Source organism: Phallusia mammillata, chromosome 8 (assembly GCF_965637545.1).
Source record: "Phallusia mammillata chromosome 8, kaPhaMamm4.hap1.1, whole genome shotgun sequence".
Taxonomy (NCBI): domain Eukaryota; kingdom Metazoa; phylum Chordata; class Ascidiacea; order Phlebobranchia; family Ascidiidae; genus Phallusia; species Phallusia mammillata.
This window is the reverse complement of record NC_137259.1, coordinates 7,350,621-7,369,415: the sequence shown is the minus strand read 5'-3', so window position 1 is coordinate 7,369,415 and position 18,795 is coordinate 7,350,621. Positions and strand designations below refer to the sequence as shown.

The following is an 18,795-nucleotide window of genomic DNA, read 5'->3' as shown; positions in this document are numbered from 1 at the left end:
GAGTAAGTAAGCAAGTATTTCAACTTACTGACGAGCGATGTTGTTTTTTGCAGCTCACACGCTTGGAGATGATTGATCAGTGCTGAACTTCTTTCGTCGAGGCCCCAACTTGAGCCCTCACTTCGTGGTTTTTCAGCATCGAGTGGTTGCGGTATCAAGTGTCAGATAGCAGACAATCAACCGGAAAGTTTTAGCGAAATAACCAACACTCTTTCTCCGCGCACAGACCTTCAACGGCTGCATCCCTTTGCAGACATTTCTCCCCGTCAGAGGCAAACCAGATCCCTGACAGGTCATGCATGACGATCTTGCTATCACGTGTCGCGTTTGTAACCGTCACGCCTCGTTGCACCCGCTTGATTGCCTGTTAATGGTTTAAGCAGTTTTTTGCTGATTCAACGGTGTTTTCGACATTTTTGGGCCGTTTGGTCGGGCTGCACATACCACCATGACACTTTCTGGCACGCCTGTCTACAGTTGCGTTATTTAGGGCACGCAAAAGTGTTAAGTAATGCCTAAGTTTTTATCAGTGACTGGTTCTTGGGTCCTGCATGTGTAGACTAAAGTTGCTAAAGTTCCCACGCTTTGTATATTATTGGTCCTATTTCATAAATTCAAAAGTTTAATTTTGTTTAAGGGCACGATTGTTTCATGGATTTTTGCTCTACACAACTGAAAGATAAATTTTCGTTTTATTAAAAAAGCAGCGATGTAAAAAAGCGGCATGCAAAAAAATGCAACTTAATGAACGGCACAATTGAAGAGTCTTCACTGCGTGTTTAAAAGCTTCTCAATATTCTGCACTATTTCTTCGGTTTCACGCATGCTAACTTGTCCGTAAGCGTCTGATCGGAAATTCTGCTCGCTGGACGCGGGAGATCGAACCTCGACTCTCGGTGGAGCGTATCCCTTGAAACTTGACGTTTCACTTGCCAGCAAATCCGCCGAATAACTTCTAGCTAGTGACGTCGAAGGTCTTCTTGGGGAGGCCGGTGCCGAACATGGTGACGTAGCAGCGACGTCATCAGGCGCTACGTCACGACGAATTATGCAATGATTTTTACGCTGTACATTGTCATCGGCGTGCAGAGATGAGGCGGGTGGTGACGAAACACTCGATATGGGGCTTAACCTTGATGACGTAGGCGTCTGGTGATCGAATGACGTCACTCGCGGTGTTGACTCAATGATTGGTCTCATGGGAGAGTAGTATCCGTTTTGGGGATGCGCCCGAGTAGCATTTACAACGTTTGAGTAAATTGAACTGAGGTCGGAAGCTGGGTAGCCGGCGAAGTAACGTATCGGGGTAGCTTCTGGAATCGGTTCCAGATCCACCTGTCGCTGCTGCTCCGGATGCGGTAAGTGATTCTGTGGTAGTGGACAGAGTTGCACATACATCGAGTTTGGGTTGTCAATGAACGCTGGTGGTTCAACTAAAATTATGAAAATGCAAATTGAGATGATGAAAAAAGAAATCCTGTCTTATTATACCAAAAAGGAAAAAAAATAATTGTGTTTTCCTACCGTAAGGGCTTGGTGGCATCCAGCACGCATCGCTGTGTCCGTATTTCAAACATAATTCTGTGCATCGCCTTGAAAGCTGATTGGTTGGTCGATCTGATACGTCACTTTTGGCACTCACGTGAGATGAATTGGAACGGAAACGGGAAATGTCTAAAAAGAGAGCTTATAAATTAAAGTTTAGAACAAAATTGTGTAGGGTATATGTGGAGTAATGGGGGTTACTAAAGATGTGTCATCACTTTTTTGGATCAAGCAATATAGGAAGGCCTTTTCCATTGTAATTTGAATTGTTTTCAATGTGATGTAAACGCTTATTTAAGTAAGCAAAATAATGTACCTAACTTACCATGATCGTATGTGACGTCACAGCTTGCAACATCCGGGTCACTGTCCCCACGCCCACTATCGCCATCATGTGATGAGGATGTCAGCAAATGGGGAACAGACTGAAATTTTTCCGGGAAATTGGATCGGCTGCAACTGCTCTGCGAATAACCTCTTCCTAAACTTCGGGTCGAGTTACGTAGATGGCGCGTCATCATGACGTCATTGCGCGACGAATTTGTGACGTCAGTGTTGGAAGCGGTTAGATTCAAGTCAGTTCTGTAAATACATTGTAAGTATTATTATCATTTCTGAATTTTTAAAATGTGCAATTATTTTTCCAAGCAAGCAGAATTTTTGCTGGTGAAACATATTTTGGAAAACTTACTTTGTTTTATTGCCTTCGTCCCACAACACACTTGTGTCTCCCATGTCAGTTTCCTGGGAAACCGCTCGTCTCGCGTCGATTGGTTTGTGTTTCAAACTGCTCACTGATGCGCGACTCCACTCACTGTCATCTTGCGACACCTTGTGGCACGCGTAAGTCCGGGTTTGCTAAACAAAATTATGTTTGTTTTTCACTGCTTTATATCGTTTGTTGGGAATCTTATAACAAATGAACAAAAAAATCGTCTAAATGTAGCAACATGAACTGGTCATAAGGCCCTTGCCAATACAAAGTAATGGTCATATGGCAAATTTAATTTACCAGAAAGGTTTACCTCAAAATAACGGGAACTTGTTTATACCAGTTTGGTTAAACTCACCTTTTTAGAGGCTCTGCATCTTAGGAATATTATCACTACAACCACTGTGATGAGAAGTAGCGATGACGCTAGCGCGATAATAATAATGATGTTTGGTGACGTTCCAGCTCGTGCAGGAGGAAACAAGCTGGGAAGAACATCGCGATCCGTGATTATGACGTTGATGTGACGTATACTGCTGAGTGACGTAGGTCCATGGTCACGGGCCTAAGAGTAAATACATTTAGGGTTTTAGTTGATATTTTTGGCCTTTTCATGCTATTATCCGCAAAATTTATTAAAAAAATAAATTAAGTCCAAGTTTTGAATTGGTTCGTGACATAAGAATAAGCGATTTACTTAAGTCGATATTACATAGATATTATTCACCTTCGGAATTTTGGTAACATTAGAGAAACACTTTCCGAAAACTGAACACAAAAACTACAAGCTTACCATGATTGCAACCAAGTATGAACCCAACACGTTATTGAGGTCAGTCATGGTTGTGTTAAGTCGAAAGTCGCCTGTGTTGGAATCAAGAATAAAAACTGGTGTGTCGATTTTCGCTGCTCCATTTATGGCGGCGATTGAATAGTTAACTTCACCACTTGGGCCCAAATCATAGTCAGAAGCCTATAAAATACAAAATCTAGGATTAAAATCGATCTTAAATATAACCTAAAAACAATTTGTGCTACAAGATTTTATCATGCGAAACTCCAGCTTTGAAAAGTATTCTCTGTTTTGCGAAAACTTCGGCAATAAATAAAGTAGCTAAATAGTTCAAAATAATTTTAAGATATTTAGAATATACATTGTACTGGAAAAAGCTTGATACCATTTCAATCAAACTAAGGCCTGTGGTATACAGTTATAATACTTACTTGAATTCGTAGTATGACGTCATCACGTATGATGGTTGCATGGACAGTCATGTTGTCTTCTGGTGGATACGTAAATAGAGGAGAGTTGTCGTTGACGTCGTTAATCCTTACAGTTAGTTTGCAGGAACTAGAAAGAACTTTGGGAACACCTCCATCTCTTGCTTCCACAGTTAACTAAAACGTAAAATCAAGTTAAATTCAGAATCTTGTGTTTTGACACCGCAATACGTCTTGACAAATTGTGCACTGTTTTTTTAAAATTTAACAGTTGTGTCTTTAACGATATTTTGCAGTTAACAGCCTAATGCAGTTAAAATAAATTTGCTGAGTCTTGGTTTGTCAACGTTCTTCTGTTAAAGCTAAGATGGACATATTCATACTGGGATCAGCCCTGAAGCGTCGATGCAGACCAGCGATCTCGGCATATAATGGGGTATGGGAAGGATATGGGAATATGTGAATGCTTGGGAGACCAGCTGATTCGGTACAACGCCTTTAATAGGCCTGGCGTAGTATGATTCTTCTGTTAAGTTTGTTTTGCTTACCGTGTACGAGTCTCTCGCTTCTCTGTCTAGTGGACGCACAAGAGTTAGTCTTCCAGTATGAGGTTCGATCGAGAATGTCCCTTCACTGTGCACAATCGAATATATGACGTCACCGTTTGATGACGCAACCACCTCGCCGTACTGGAACAAAAAGGTTTTATTGCAAAATGGTTCAGGAAACGACGTAATAATGCCACTTTATAAGTACCCGAGAAAAATTGTATAACTTTGTAGTATCATTTATCACAAACATTTTTTTAGATTACTGTCGAGTTAAGTGGCATGAGTAGTTTATCTTGAGCTGTTTTTTATTGTAAACACCGGTCATCTATAAAATATACCAAAAGACAACAGAACCTCTGAGAACAATATATATATTGTTAACCCTACTTATTTCCTCTCAAGTGAAACAAAAGTTGTTTTCACTGTTTAATTTGACTGCAAGCAAACTACAAAACAAATCATTAAGTTAATGACAATATTGCACCTCGTTTTCAGTAAAAGATGGTTTGTTCTGTGAATCGCCATCGACAGCTTGAAGAGTTGTAACAAACTCTCCCACTGGTGTGTCCTCGTCTAAAGTGACAGTCACCTCAGGTTCAGAAAATATGGGTGAATTATCGTTCACATCAAGAACCACAAGGTCAATACTGGTGTTGGAGCATCTGCAAAGTTTTAAGATGCAATTCATCACTGCTGTCCAATTTGAAGTTTGCAATTATAGTGACGGCGACGGTTGCAATACAATGCATTTAATATATACAAACTGTTTGGAAATTGTGGAGTAGATCAAGCTGTTTTATATGGTTCTATTTATGTAGCGCTTCTTGTGTTTTTGGTTTAAACATAATGCTGGATTATTCCAGATAGTTTTTTATTGTGTTATGCGGTTATAACACCGACACAATTGGTTAAACAGAGATTAATGTTTTACTAGTGATAGATATACCAAATAAGGTTCTTTTGACAACTGCATTATGCATAGGCTACCGTTCTATATATGTCGCCTTCATCATGGTAAATAGCAAAGGTAACATGTAATATTGTATATACAGGAAAGTGACGGGTTTGAAACGGTATGCAATTAATTTAAAGTATGCTTACAGTTTTGGAAATCCTTTGTCGCAAGCTCTCAACACAATTTTATATTTGTTTTCATCTTCCCGATCTAACTGCGTCGCAATTCCAAGTAACCCGGTTGAGTCGAGTTGAAATCGATTTGTCACATCATCGCCATACTCGCCACTTGAGGGCACTACTGTTTCTATTTCAATAGTGACGTCAGCATTTGGTCCGAGATCAGCGTCAGTGGCAGTGACGTAAGCAAATGCTGTTTCCTCTGGTGCGTCTTCACTTATATAAGCTGCAACAAACAAATCAAAATTTACCACTTTCGTTAAGGTTATAGAAATAGCACATTTTCAGCGCACTTAAAATTGTTCCGAAAAAAAACTTTAATTTCATTTTCAACTTTCTTAACTACCTGTAGTGTCTTTTCCAGGAGGAATTAGGCTGACCATAATCTCAGGTGCATTATCGTTGCTATCTCTGACATGGATTACAAGCCAAGTAAATCCTGTTTTCTGATTTGTCGAGCTCATGTCACGTGCTTCCACCCCAATACGAATCCTACCAAATTGGTCAAAAATTTTAACTTGTGATTTACTTTAGGCAAATACGTTTCTTAACAAATTATTACCCATCATGCTTTTCGCGGTCAAGTTTTTGATTCAGTGTGACGTCACCAGTTTTTGCATCTACGTCCACCAGGTGTCGTGCGAGGGCTTTGTTCTGTTTAGACACCGAATATCGTACGGTGCCCCAGTGGCCAGTGTCCGCGTCATGGGCCCGAACACGCGTCATAACGTAACCGGATGGAATATTTTCGTTGAGTTGGACTGAGTATTCCTGGACAAAAAAGTTATTCATAATGCACTTACAACACTAGACTAGTTCAAATACATACTGGTCAAATACAAAAAAAAATTTTCATAGATTTAAATTGACTATGGTACTTATGTATTAGTTATTTATTCTTTTTTATCTGGTTGACAAAATTTTACGAAATTTGTTCCATTTCTACGTAGTATTTAATCTACAGAGGCAATTTGGTGAGTTTATAAAGGTGTTGAAATGACAATTTTTGGCTCACCTTTCTTTCAAAAATTGGCTTGTTGTCATTTGCATCAACGATTTTAACACGTAGAGGCACGTGACTTGCACGTTTGGGAGTTCCCCCGTCTTCAGCAGTTAGTTCTAATTGTTGAAAGGTAACCGTCTCAAAATCTACGTTAAAAAATATTAGTTATTTTTTCTAGAACTTTTTGCGGCAATGAATGATAAAGAAACTTTACTTACCAAGTTCGTTGACAACTTTAAGCCTCAAACTTTGCGAACCCATGTCGTTTGTAATTTGATCAACTTCGAAAAATCCGTTGTGATTTATTGAGTAAGTGATTGCTGAGTTGTTACCTGTTGACATAAAAATGTTTCAAATGTCAAAAAGTTTCAAAGTTTTCGAAAGTTACTTACATTTGCAAGCAAAAAGGGAAACAGAAAAAGAAAGCACAGAACAACGATAACGCATCTGAAGGAAACATTTTCACAACTACTCAAGCATAATGCCTCATTACCAACTAGTTTTCAAATCAAACTTGCAAACGCGAGTGTTTCAAGAGTAAAATTAATCGTAGATGTTATCAGTTTTATGTGAAAGTATGCTTAGGGCAGAAATTCAAATCTCCACTTAAATATTTTACAACTCGTAAACCTAGTTTTAACTATGACCTTACACAACATATCGCACAATTTGAAGAAGGTCAAAACGCCGAAGTTTCACTTTCTAATGCGTTTTCAGGTTGTCTAATTCGTACCTAGGTCTTTATCTTTGGCAAGATATCGGTCCAGGTTGATGAATTTGCCTAATTCAGCTGTTTCGGAAACATTCACTTCAATTGATCTGACTGGAAAAGCGGGACTGTTGTCGTTGACGTCATCAACTATTACGTCAAGATCTAACATTTTTTGTTCCCCACTGACAAAAATCTGTAACACAAAAAATATTTTTGGTTTAAACATACAAACGCATGCGAAATGTTTTCATTATTAATTTGCATTAGATTAACTTATAGATTAGGTGTTTTTAACTGCCGTAAAAATAATAATTGCCCACTTTTTTTCTAGAATTTCGAATTAAAACGCTTTAACAAGAGCTATTTGGTCCAAGTCAGATCATTGTATTCAATGAATGGAGACGCTTGTGAATTAAATGTTATGTGAAATTTTTAATACTTCGTGAGCTATACATATTTGATAAATACTAATTACTGGTAAAAACAAACCTGTAAACGAATAATGCACGTGGTAGATTCACCACATAGCCGTTCTCTGTCCACTCGATTGCGCAGCGTGATCGCTCCCGTTCGAAGATCCACACCTATCCACTTGCGGCGCTGTTGAGGGTGCGTGGATGTCGTAACCAGGTTTTCTTGCAGCAGTTGATATTGTGATTTCGGTGCAGGGATGATACGAAGAATTTCAGCGACGTTTCCAATACGGTAGCCTACAATCAAATATGTTATTCTTTGAAGGTTGACGTTTTTCGATTAGCAACAGACAGAATTGAAAATAACGTAAAAAAGCTGTACTTAAAATGCTCATTTAAACAAAACTCTCAGTTTTTTTTAATAAACTCCTACAATTTTACATAAAGGTGTAAGTACCTGTCTGTGATTCTTCAGGAAGGTGGACGGTCTTTCGCGCAGCAGACAAGACGCACGATGACGTCACAAGAAGAGCTACAAGAGTGCTCGAAGCATCGAAATGCATTTTACTGCCACTGTTCTGCAAAAAAATAGCAAATTATTGAAATTATTTAGCAAATTATTAGACTTTACAAAAGAAAGTAATTAGAACACAAAATCGTTTTTCGTTTTTGCAATGTTTTGCTACTTTTATAACGAAGTGTTTTTGCTTTACTTTATGTACTGCTGGCAGGTATATGTACACCAAGTTATACACCAGTGTGTTTGCTTTAGCAATCTTAACGATCAAAAAACTTTACTTCCAAGTCTGTCTGTGCAGTTTTGCGTCAGAACCCATAACACGGAGTCGTCTTGGGTTTAAACAAACTCAAATATTGTCTAACTGTAACCTAACCCCTGCGGTTCGGGGTAGGGCACTATTCGGGTGAAACTCGTAAACATCAGTGTAGAGAAATGGGGTTATGCAGTCAAATAGCGGGTATATGTACTATGATTGCAGTTGGAAGTGCCAAGGCTCGTAATTTAACTTGATAAATTACAGTGGCAAAATGAATGGCGGATGAGGTTTTACACCGGCAAATGTGTATTTACGCACAATACGGTTGTTAAGCAAACTTTGAATGATTAATCTTTTTGCCAACTTTCGTAAACTGAAAAAAAGTTTGTTGCCAACGTTTTAGTTTGTCTGCTAAACCGCATTTTTTGGTTTGTCTTTGCATAAAATTGCACGTGGATATATCAATGAAGTTATTTTCGAAGCCTATATATTTACTTTCAAGTATGAACACTAAACCATGCAGAAGCCACTGTATAGAATTGCATGAAATCATAGAAATTGCATGAAATCATACGTTAAAAATTACCCAATTATGAACGATCAAAAGGCGACAAACGTAAACCTTAGTGAGTTTTTGTGGCTACATGCAAATTAACATTACGTGGTATAGCATAATATATTTTAGATAAAAAATTGGATATTCGATTTTTTGTCCCAATACGCACACTTGCGGAAATCTCACTTCAGCTCATATTTGATGTTCCAACTTTTTCAAGTCCTCAACACTGCACGCAGCGATTATTTTACTAACCGGGGTAATTACATGCGAAGTACAACAGCAGTAGCAGAAGCAGTCCCTTCAAATGCAGCTGCCCCTTCTCATCACACTACAAACATTGTCGCTCGCAAAAACTTATGTCCCATGACCGTTACGCTGCCAGGTTTCAATTGTTTGGCACAGAAGAACACTTAAGAAGACCCACGATGGATGGCTTTTATTTCAAGCACGTGAACAGTTTGAAACGATACAAGACCTAAGGATGCCCTTCCGCTCTTGGCTTGTCAATTTACTGACATTTGATTAGTGTTAAACATTGGACCAAACGCAGTATGGGCAGTTTTCGCGCAGTATTTTTACACCCTGAACGCGAACTCAAAATATGATAAAAGGTACCTTTTGAAAACGATAATATCTGCAACTTTAGAATAATCGACAACACTACTATATGTAGTCATTAGTCGATTACAACATGCTACTAGATAGCGTACACATCATTTACTGTGCAGAAAACAACAACGTTTTTTAGTTTTAAAAGATTTTCGAACAACTTTCGAAAATGTTTGTATTGGATCCAAACAGTTATATTAGAAAATCCATGACAGGCGTCTTATTTGTGATCAAATATCATCTATAGGTTATCTTGGCTCTAAACATACAGATTTTTGCCTTTAGAGACTTCGACAAAAGTCACACACATCGAACACTTTGTCCACTCTAAAACCGTTACGACCCATTTGAACCCTTTCAGATTCGAATCGGCGGATGACCAATGATTGAAGGGCATATAAATTGGCTTGTATTGTTGCCTGTTTTGTCCGATTTGGTAGTAATGCTGTGTTGGTATAAGCAATGCAATTGTGCGTGCCCTAAATTCAAGCCACACTGTCTATTAATGGTAATGCATTGGTGCTACAGATTACATAAGATTTTTTTGCCCATTGGCGTATTGATTTTATCGTGTGTGTGTATTGTGATGTATCGCTTTCAGAATTAATACCACCATTAAAGGCTAATAGAGATATACAGCGTTTAAAGGCGCGATTATTTGGATTTAATGCGATCTATGTATGTCATTGGTTCCACGTACTGAGTATCAATCTATAAAAGCTAATAATATGTGACATTCTTCCGAATAACATTTTGCGCTTTTCAAACATTCACGATGTGGTAAGTGTGTGAGTAGGTGATCAATGCGAATAATTTACATTAATGTGATACAGGTATGGAAGAATCAAAATCTTCAGTATTATAAAAGACACGAAACAATACACCAATCGTAATGATTTACGCATTTAGTGAATGATGCTAAACTTCGAGAAAAATGTTCAATATTAAATTAGATTAAACTTTAACTTTTGCACTAATGTAAATCCGACATTAAACTTTACACGCGCAAGTCCATTTACAAGCGCAACGGCATTTTCAAGTTCATTAAAATCTACCCCATACGTTAAATCAATAGAACATAACAACATGATGAAAAAGCGAACTTATAGCCAAACTGCAAACTAAAAATGCGCAGCTAAATTCTTTAGGTTCCTGTGTCTCGTTTTTGGCCCCAACTAGCCAGAAAACAAACCCAAGTCAAACATATCCAATTTCTACAATTCAACGTTGCACAAAGCTCTCAAGCCGAAGAATGCAACACGTATATATTTTAAGGTAGTTTGCCAAGTTAAACCTAGATCATGTCAAAAGATAACGCTCCGGTCTTGGTCAGAATTTTTTTGTCTATTCATCAGTGTCATCAATATGTTCGAGTCTCGGAGGATAGAATTTTCTAACAAGTTAAGTAATCAATTGACGCTTTTAAACCGGATTAGGGTTCTTGGTCGGACACGTCTGCTAACGTGATTAACTTGTAAGACGCCGCGTTATTGGGCATTGTAATCTTTCACCAGGCAAGTTGGTAATAAGTTGTAATACCGAAAGACCATGTAATTATTGACGGGCCTTGTTGGTAATTAGTTAAACGTTAGAACGACCTGTTTAAGTTTGTGTTTTTATGTCGTAAGCAGTAATAATTAGTTAGTTTAAACTGTCTTTTCACAGTTGCCTTAATTTCCTAATTACTTTTAAACCACATGTACAATGTGGGTTGCCTACCAAATTCATAAAATATAATCGTCCCAATTTTATCTACAATTCACCTGTATACGTTTGTGCATGTTACATAGTGACCTGATGTTCTAGAACACGTATAAATGAAGAATATTTTTCAAGATTAAACTTTGCCTAAAGTAGTTGTACTAACCACAACCCTATTTTCAAATATTTTATTTCACAGTGGCATTTATGAAACTAGATAGCGAATATACCGTTTATAATCGCCCGCTCATATACTCAAAGAGAGCACTACTATATGCGCAGTTTCTTTTATTTATAATGTGGCCCCGTTCGCAAAGCCCCATCTGCATTATTTACTACCTCCTAGGTCGCGCCGTTTCTTTATGCAAACACCTTTGAAATTATCCTGTGGTCACAATGGACTTTCAACGGGAGGCGCCAATTTATCGTCATAAATTTTTAGATAGGTTTTGAACCACGGTGGATATGCTATAAGTAATCAGGTTTTAGCTTATAATTGTTTTAGGTGTTTATATTACAAATGACAAGGGACCCAATACATGTCGTTCGCCGCAAAACTAGACCTTTATAGCAATGAATGCATGTGTCAAGGGCAAGTTCATTGCTGTGTCTTATCAAATGCATTATTTATACCGAATATATATTTTGCTTCCGAGTCGCCTCTGCGAAAAACTGCGTTTAGCAAACATAAACCACTTTGAGTCAAATGTTCTGGTATTTACAAAAGTGAAACCACCAAGACACCCCACTTCAAAAAGGTCAAGTTTGAGTAAACTTAATGCAATATTTATGATGAAGTGTTGAAAAACAGGCACTTTGGTGGTCCTAGTGTCTCCGCCGACTCGTATAAACAGTCTACACGGAAGGAGTAAGGTCAACTAAACAGATCTTTGTCGTGCGGTGCCCGGTTAAGTCAAGTTCACGCTCCCTTCTCTATGCAACAATCGGCACGAAATACAAATTTCCGCGTCTCTTGTCATGAGTAAACGTTTCGCAGAGCACCATTGATCCGTGTATCCGTTTAAAATTGAGTAAGCCATGCAGTTTGTGCCGTTAGATTAACGAATTTTTAAGTTAAAAGAACATTTGATACGAGGTGTAACGCAAATTTACATTGAACTTTATTTATTGCATTACTTTGAAATAAAAACTTTAAACCAGTCGACGTTTTCAAATGAGGCAAAAGGTTTCGAATACAAAATTCAACGGATAATTCTCCCTACCTTATATCTACGGATCTATTTATAATTTAATGATGAAAATAACGGCCCAAAAATACGTTCATGTCACTGATGATGGCATGAGCATTTGCCGAAACGTTCAACACCAAAGCATGTCGCTTTTTCGTCTATTTGGGCTGTTATTTTCATCATTTAATCTCCCTACCCAAATTAGTAATGAGTAACATAGCTTCAAACTGTCTCATTCAAATTGCGACAACAACTACATTTCATTTACTTTCACTAAAACCAATGCAAAATTATATGAAGCGGCGCTAATTTTTTCACTCCGCCGGCCAAGCGATATCAAAAACGACTTCGCAACTCGTAACACAATAATGTAATAGCGGTGACGAATCGGGACGTTTTCTTTGCTTTCTGGTCATTACGATGTCTACAAGTGTTGTGTTCGATCCAAACGAGACATAATAAAGCTCGTTAAACTATTCGAGCGCCCGGATTTTGTCGCTAATAGAAATCGCACGAGATCAAAGGAATTATTACGCGCATTTTCCTACCCTACTTGCCTTGTAAATTTTATGATCCGGTGGAAAGCAAGTATGTTTAAAACTTTGATGGTAACTTGGAAATTATTTGCTACTCCTTTAAGTAACATTTTTTTTCCAAAACAAGGCGGTTTTGTTTCTACAAACGATTTTTCAACTGGGTTTGGAAGTTACTGTACTCGCTTTTTTATGTCTTGCAAAAAATGACAGTTTGATCGTTTTTTATGCCTTTAAACAAAATTAAAAGCTGTTTTTGTTACTTTTGTTGCCAACCGGGTGTCTAGGTCAACTAGAGCGGGGTTTAACCTAATAATATTTATTTTAAAAAAATGCAGTGCTCCATAAAGTTTGTTTGAAAGTCAGGGCCAATTATAAGGTCATATAAAAAGCAACAAATGTCACTTTCTTTATTACCGAAATCCACCATACAAACATATGCAAATGACCGACAATTTTCACATAGAATCAAATTTCTGTGGATTTGGGAAAACGATAACGATTTGTTATTTCTCAAAGCGGTTGTGGATCTCAAAACAAAACCAAGAGTTTCACACAATATCGGTGCTGAGAGTGTTTTCCTTCGAAGTCAGGCCAACGCTTTCCAAAAACAACACTAGCCTGGCAACTCCCTCTAAACCCAATATCCTGAAACCTCTTGTCTTGACTTGAGCGTTCAAACAGTCTTAAGGGTGCTTAGCTGCCTAGAAAAGCTACAATCGAAACGCCAGCGCAATGAGATACTAGCAACTTGGAAAGTGTTTGAATACACACAAATAACCGTTGCGATGCAATATGAGTGATTTTGAACATCGCCTATGGTTTAAAACTTGTAGCGTCGCCCTAAGGAGCTTTTGAGCACCACTGTATGGTTTTGCATGTTTTTAATATTTCAAAAAGTGTTTAGATTATTTTGGACAGTTATTGCAAAGAGAGTAAGTTTTTTTTATCTCTAAAGTCGTAAGTACGAACTAAGTTTAAAATTTAAAATAAAATATTATTTCTCCACGTTTTACGGCCATGCAATTTCCACTAGTATCTTCTTCTTCTTTTATTCCCCCAAAACTTTTGTTATTACGATTTATATAAATGGTCTTGTTGCTTATGTACAACAAAGTCAAGTTTTCTATGCCATGATAGGAGCACATGTTCCTTATTAAGTAGACAGACTATGTTATCTTCAGTTAGCAAAGGTATAGTCAATTAGCTACACACTTTAAATGCCCAACAACTTTTGCCAGGAGAAACCACATACACCAGGTGTTTGGCCAGACAAAATGTTTGCATTAAAAATACACGCCCCTTAATTGCTTGCTGTTAGGCATAACACGATTAAACTACGTCCCATTGTCCTGTTGGGTTTATTTGTTTTCTGTTGTGGCACCCAACGACGAATAGCTAAACAAACGCAGTAACATACTTGTCGTAGCAAAAGCGTATACATGAAGAAAAACCATAGCAACACAACACAAACAGTTTATACACATCTTTTGTAACATACCTTGTATTAAATTTCTGTTTGTCTGTTTCTTCTGAATATTTCAAGGATATTTTTCTTCCACGCACTTTATTTGGCCAGTTATGCAATATATATTTAATCTTATACTTCTAAAAGTACATTGCAAAGAAAACAAAAGTTTAAAGCACAGCCCTCACAACAATTTTTTTTAAAGTAATTTATTGACTATATGTTGTTTTCAAATTATCTTCGATAGGCAACTGTCGATATTGTAGGAATAAACATACTTGCATGTAATAAACACACAGCAGGTATACTTCAAATATAAAACCTTACAAACGGTATTGGCTCTTACGCGTTAAAAATACATTACCTGCCTTTACAAATACATTTTTTTACAAATATGCTTGAAATGTATTGAAATCTATATGCTTGTTGTGCGCGACATAGGATTACACATCTGTCGTGTATTTTTACAATTAAATACATATTTCATGCGTTGACAGCTAAAGAGCCGAGAGCCGCTATACACGGTGCTATTTACCACATGGGGGTCATTTATAATTCACAATGCGCGTTGTTGCACGGCTGGGAGCTGTAATGGTGCCGTTAACAACAGATGACATATTATATCATGTTTGTAGGTGAGGGAAAAATCCAGCCAATCAGAAAATTCGCTGTTTCTAGTGAGCGTTTTAAAGATAATGAACCATTTCGAATTCTATTACCGTTTGTCTCTGCGTTTTTAACACAATATGTACGTTGTGCCTTGCAGGATTTTGCGCAAACTGAGCTGCAAAACGATATTTGTTAGATACTGTTTCGTAGTATGAAAAAAAACTAAGTATACCCTATAATACTCTCAATAAAGTATAAACTATTACAGGTGTGAAAACTGAAAAGCACCCAACACCTTGATTTTTAAACCTTTCTTTCCCTAGGCTGCAACTCGTTTAATTATTTACACAATAACAACAGCATTTGCAAGTTAACTAAACAAAAACAAACGCGAGAATAGTAAAGCGCCATTTGCTGTTGCCGACCCGGGCACGCGCTTGTTTCACTTGCCGGGGGTGAGGGCGGTCCTGACAAGCTTTGACAATGCGCTCTGATAATAGGCGTAAAGCCTACAATTAAATCCCCAAAGCCCTGTTCCTTCTGTGTCATGTTTACAGGTTGAAAAGGTGTTCCCCGCCAACTGCAATTGTCCGACTAATTCCCTGCTTGACGAAAAATAGCCTCCAAGGGTGGTTGCCTATGCAGCGTGTATTAAGCTTTTGTTATAATTTTTCGCTACAGGACCGCGACAAACCGGCGTCAAACAAGTTATTTTTAGTATTTTTGCGATAAATTATACAATGTAACTACATTTTCTAATCTTTGAGATAAAATACATTCCACATCTCGGCATTAGATTTCACATAGGCCGATTTTAGCTAATATTGACAATAGACACGCGAGATAACGTAAAATTTCGTGTGCCAGACGGTACACAACACAATGAAGTTAGTTACCTCCTTAGCCATTGCCCCGAAAAAGGTCTTAATTCTTCAAGACTACAAAAAAACTACACAATAATTTGTTAACCGACGTACATTCCGCATACGAAGATTAAAAACTAAAACTCCTGTGCTGTTTAAAGCAGTTTTGTTTTCCAACAATAAACATAGAACGTACAACGAATGACAAATTTTCACCCTTTATAATGCATCTACAAAATCATCGGTTTGAATCTAATCCAAATAGCCACTATCGCTTTTCCACATCACTGGAATCAGCGACAAGATAACACCTGGTTCGGTCATAGTCGAGTGCACGTAATGAGCCCAACTCATCCAAATTATAGCTTCGGATTTCGATATTAACCGCCTACCAGCTGCCAAGCGCACCCTAGAGCGAGTGTTTGTTTACTTGCCGCCGGGTTTTGGCGCGGACTTTTCGGCTGATCGAGTTAGCGCATGTGCAACCACCGCACCACATTATACGCTGAAACCACCTGTTTCAAACAAATGCGAAAATGAAAAACAAGGGGGTAATAATGGACTAACCGCGCCAATTGTGGCTTTGCGAATTATGTCATATTGCCCCAAAACATGAACGAAAAGAACAGCGGACAACGCCTAAAGCATTTTTTATGAATCAATATACTTACTACAAGTTGTGGTTATACTACAACCTAAAGTTGTTACACAGCATCAATAACTATCCCTATATGTTGAAAAGCATCAGTTTTCGTATAAATGTTATTCAAAGCCTCTCCAATAGGCCTACTGCAAACTGAATTTGGCAATTTTTGACGTTTAGAATAGGGAATATCATTGCGATACCACGGCACTTTAACAATGACCAGACCATAAATGTATATAAATCTTTCGTGACCATAGCGCGTTTTAAACTTGCTCTCGCTAAATGGGTTATTGAAATTTTGCTACCAAAGTACTCAAAACCTTACTCAAAAACACAACCACCTTAATCTTGTTTGGAGAGTCAAAACTGCCATGCAAGTAACAAGTTTTCGCAATCTGGCAAATCAGGTGCATCCTTTACTCGTGACTACTGAAACGGAATTCCAAACCAGCCATGAAAATTCGAATTTCCTGTAGAGGGATACCTGGTATATGTAGCTTGCCGTCGAGTTCGTCGCTATGTTGATTACAGTTGGAACTTGGAAGTATATTTTTCGTGCGAGAATTGGTGGATTGGTTGAAGGCCAATGTTAACTTGAATCAATTTACACCCAGTGAAGTAAGCCACGCTTATAATGGTAATGTGCTTTGTTGGTTCGCGTGTATGGTTAATTATGGCTTTACAACTGTTTCAAAAGGCGCTAGCGTAATTATGTATTGCGACATTTAAAATCTAGCTTTAGTATTGCCAAAGTTGTAAAATAATTCGAAGACCACATCGAAACGAAAAATGTGAATCACCCAAAAAACATAAATAAAAATTTCCTAAAATTAATATGTGCTAACACCAAAATGATATCAAAATACAATATCGATAGCAATGTTAACGCACGAGACAAAATACTGCATAAAACCTCCAAAGATAATCTCCTTTTTTGTTGACAAACATTTTCCATTAGTGCAGATGTGTGGTAACAACACAATAGCCATTAACCCGGGATCTAATCGAATTATCCACCAAACAACGCATTATCACACATTACCGGTCCGTATTAAAAAGGTCGATTGGGCGTTGTCATAATCCGGAACTATCGAGGGCAAAAAGTCCCATGCGGCAGATTATTTACATAAATAACGCCCACTTGCCCTCTATACATCTCCCTGTTTGACTGCAAATCCGTCAAATCATCTGATTACTTTAATTTATAAGGTGGATTTATAAGCGAGTCAATCGTAGAAAATTCATGTGTAGGCTAACAATGGAGAAACATAAATCTAATCCTACCTTAAACATAATTTGCACCACCATTTGAAGTCTTCTTATCTAACAGCGTTTCGTTGACGGGTATACGATTTAGCCACGGTAAGTTAGTACAAATCTCAAGTAAAAACTATTTTTTCCTCAGTTTGAAATTTGAATACGTACTTGCAACAATGTGCTTAAGCTTATCGGTAACCGTACGCGAGAGAACTTAACTTACATATGAATCCCGCAGAAAACATGAACAAAATGTGCATTAGGCTGCAAATTACTATTTTTGTCCACGTTTACTGCCTGGAAACACGCAAAGCAGTAGCAAACGTGCACTTACAAAAACTTTACATAAAATATCAGAAAAGCACAGTAGTTGCCTTGTGCATTTGCAAAAACAAATTGTGTGACTAAAGCTGACATAACTGCCTCTCAATACATGCGATAACAACAAAATTGTCGGACTGACTAAAATTGAGTTCGGCCGACAAGACAAGACGCAAGCAGCAGCTTGTGGCAAAAGCTCTTACTCTCTCTCTCTCTCTCCCGCTGTAGAGCAAATTATCTTGCCCCTGCCACTGAAGTGCCTTTTTCTTTTTTTCTAACCTCGCCGTCTGTGCGTGCCGGGGATTCCCCGTAAACGCGCATTATGTTGAATACAGATGTGGCTCGTTTTGTTTTGTCTATGTTGTAGTTTTACCGAAGTCTTTCCTTTCCATTACTTTTACAGCGCATTGCCACCCAAGCCCTTCAAAACATCGTTTTTTTATCTTAAATATGACTCGCTTTTTAAATATATGCAACATACACTTGTAATGCGTCAAAATGCTATAGCCCTTTTTTCTCAAAAGCCCGAAAATTCAAAATTGTTGGTGTTTACACTTTTTTAAAAAAACTTTAAAATCATGTGCCAAAAATCAATAAACCCCTGTTCAAATTATAAGCTCCTCTAAACTGGCAGAAACTGCAATGACGTTACCCCAACTCCAAGTGCAGATATTTAAACGTTGACAAAACAATGACCAGCTTCCGTAACCATTGTTCCAAGCTCCGTCGCTATTGTTTGACAACAATGGAACTGATAGTGGGTAGGAGGTAAGAATTTGTCACCTTGAAGTTCGAAGTAAACAGTTGGTTTTGATCCGCATAGACTTGCTAGACACCGTCAATTAGTTTTACTTCGCTGATAAGAACGTGTTAATGCGAGCTTAAAAGAGTTTGAGGCGTTATTTTACCGAATCCTTTGATCATAAAGAATGGCCACTAATTTTAAATTCGACTTTGAAGACCGTTTTTAGG

General features: G+C 37.9%; 1 protein-coding gene across 1 annotated transcript; it reads right to left on the bottom strand.

The window, feature by feature from the left end:
- Positions 1–673: 673 nt before the first annotated feature.
- Positions 674–14,292, bottom strand: LOC145203880 (protocadherin alpha-4-like). The gene is made up of 18 exons (XM_080076237.1): positions 14,161–14,292; positions 7,749–7,869; positions 7,368–7,588; positions 6,900–7,071; positions 6,385–6,498; positions 6,179–6,312; positions 5,726–5,934; positions 5,510–5,655; positions 5,131–5,389; positions 4,514–4,691; positions 4,027–4,167; positions 3,482–3,655; positions 3,051–3,230; positions 2,616–2,822; positions 2,237–2,403; positions 1,871–2,127; positions 1,525–1,674; positions 674–1,433 (listed from the first exon to the last, which is right to left on the bottom strand). Exons 2-18 carry the CDS (start codon positions 7,852–7,854, stop codon positions 769–771), a joined length of 3,480 nt encoding a protein of 1,159 aa, XP_079932363.1. The 5' UTR covers positions 7,855–7,869; positions 14,161–14,292; the 3' UTR covers positions 674–768.
- Positions 14,293–18,795: the final 4,503 nt, after the last annotated feature.

Coding starts and splice junctions, on each gene's coding strand:
- LOC145203880 (XM_080076237.1), bottom strand. CDS start 7,854: ATGCATTTCGATGCTTCGAGCACTCTTGTAGCTCTTCTTGTGACGTCA. Junction 4,168..4,513: donor CATCTTTTACTGAAAACGAG/GTGCAATATTGT, acceptor TTTTTGTTCCAG/TACGGCGAGGTGGTTGCGTC. Junction 3,656..4,026: donor AAGCGAGAGACTCGTACACG/GTAAGCAAAACA, acceptor TTTACGTTTTAG/TTAACTGTGGAAGCAAGAGA.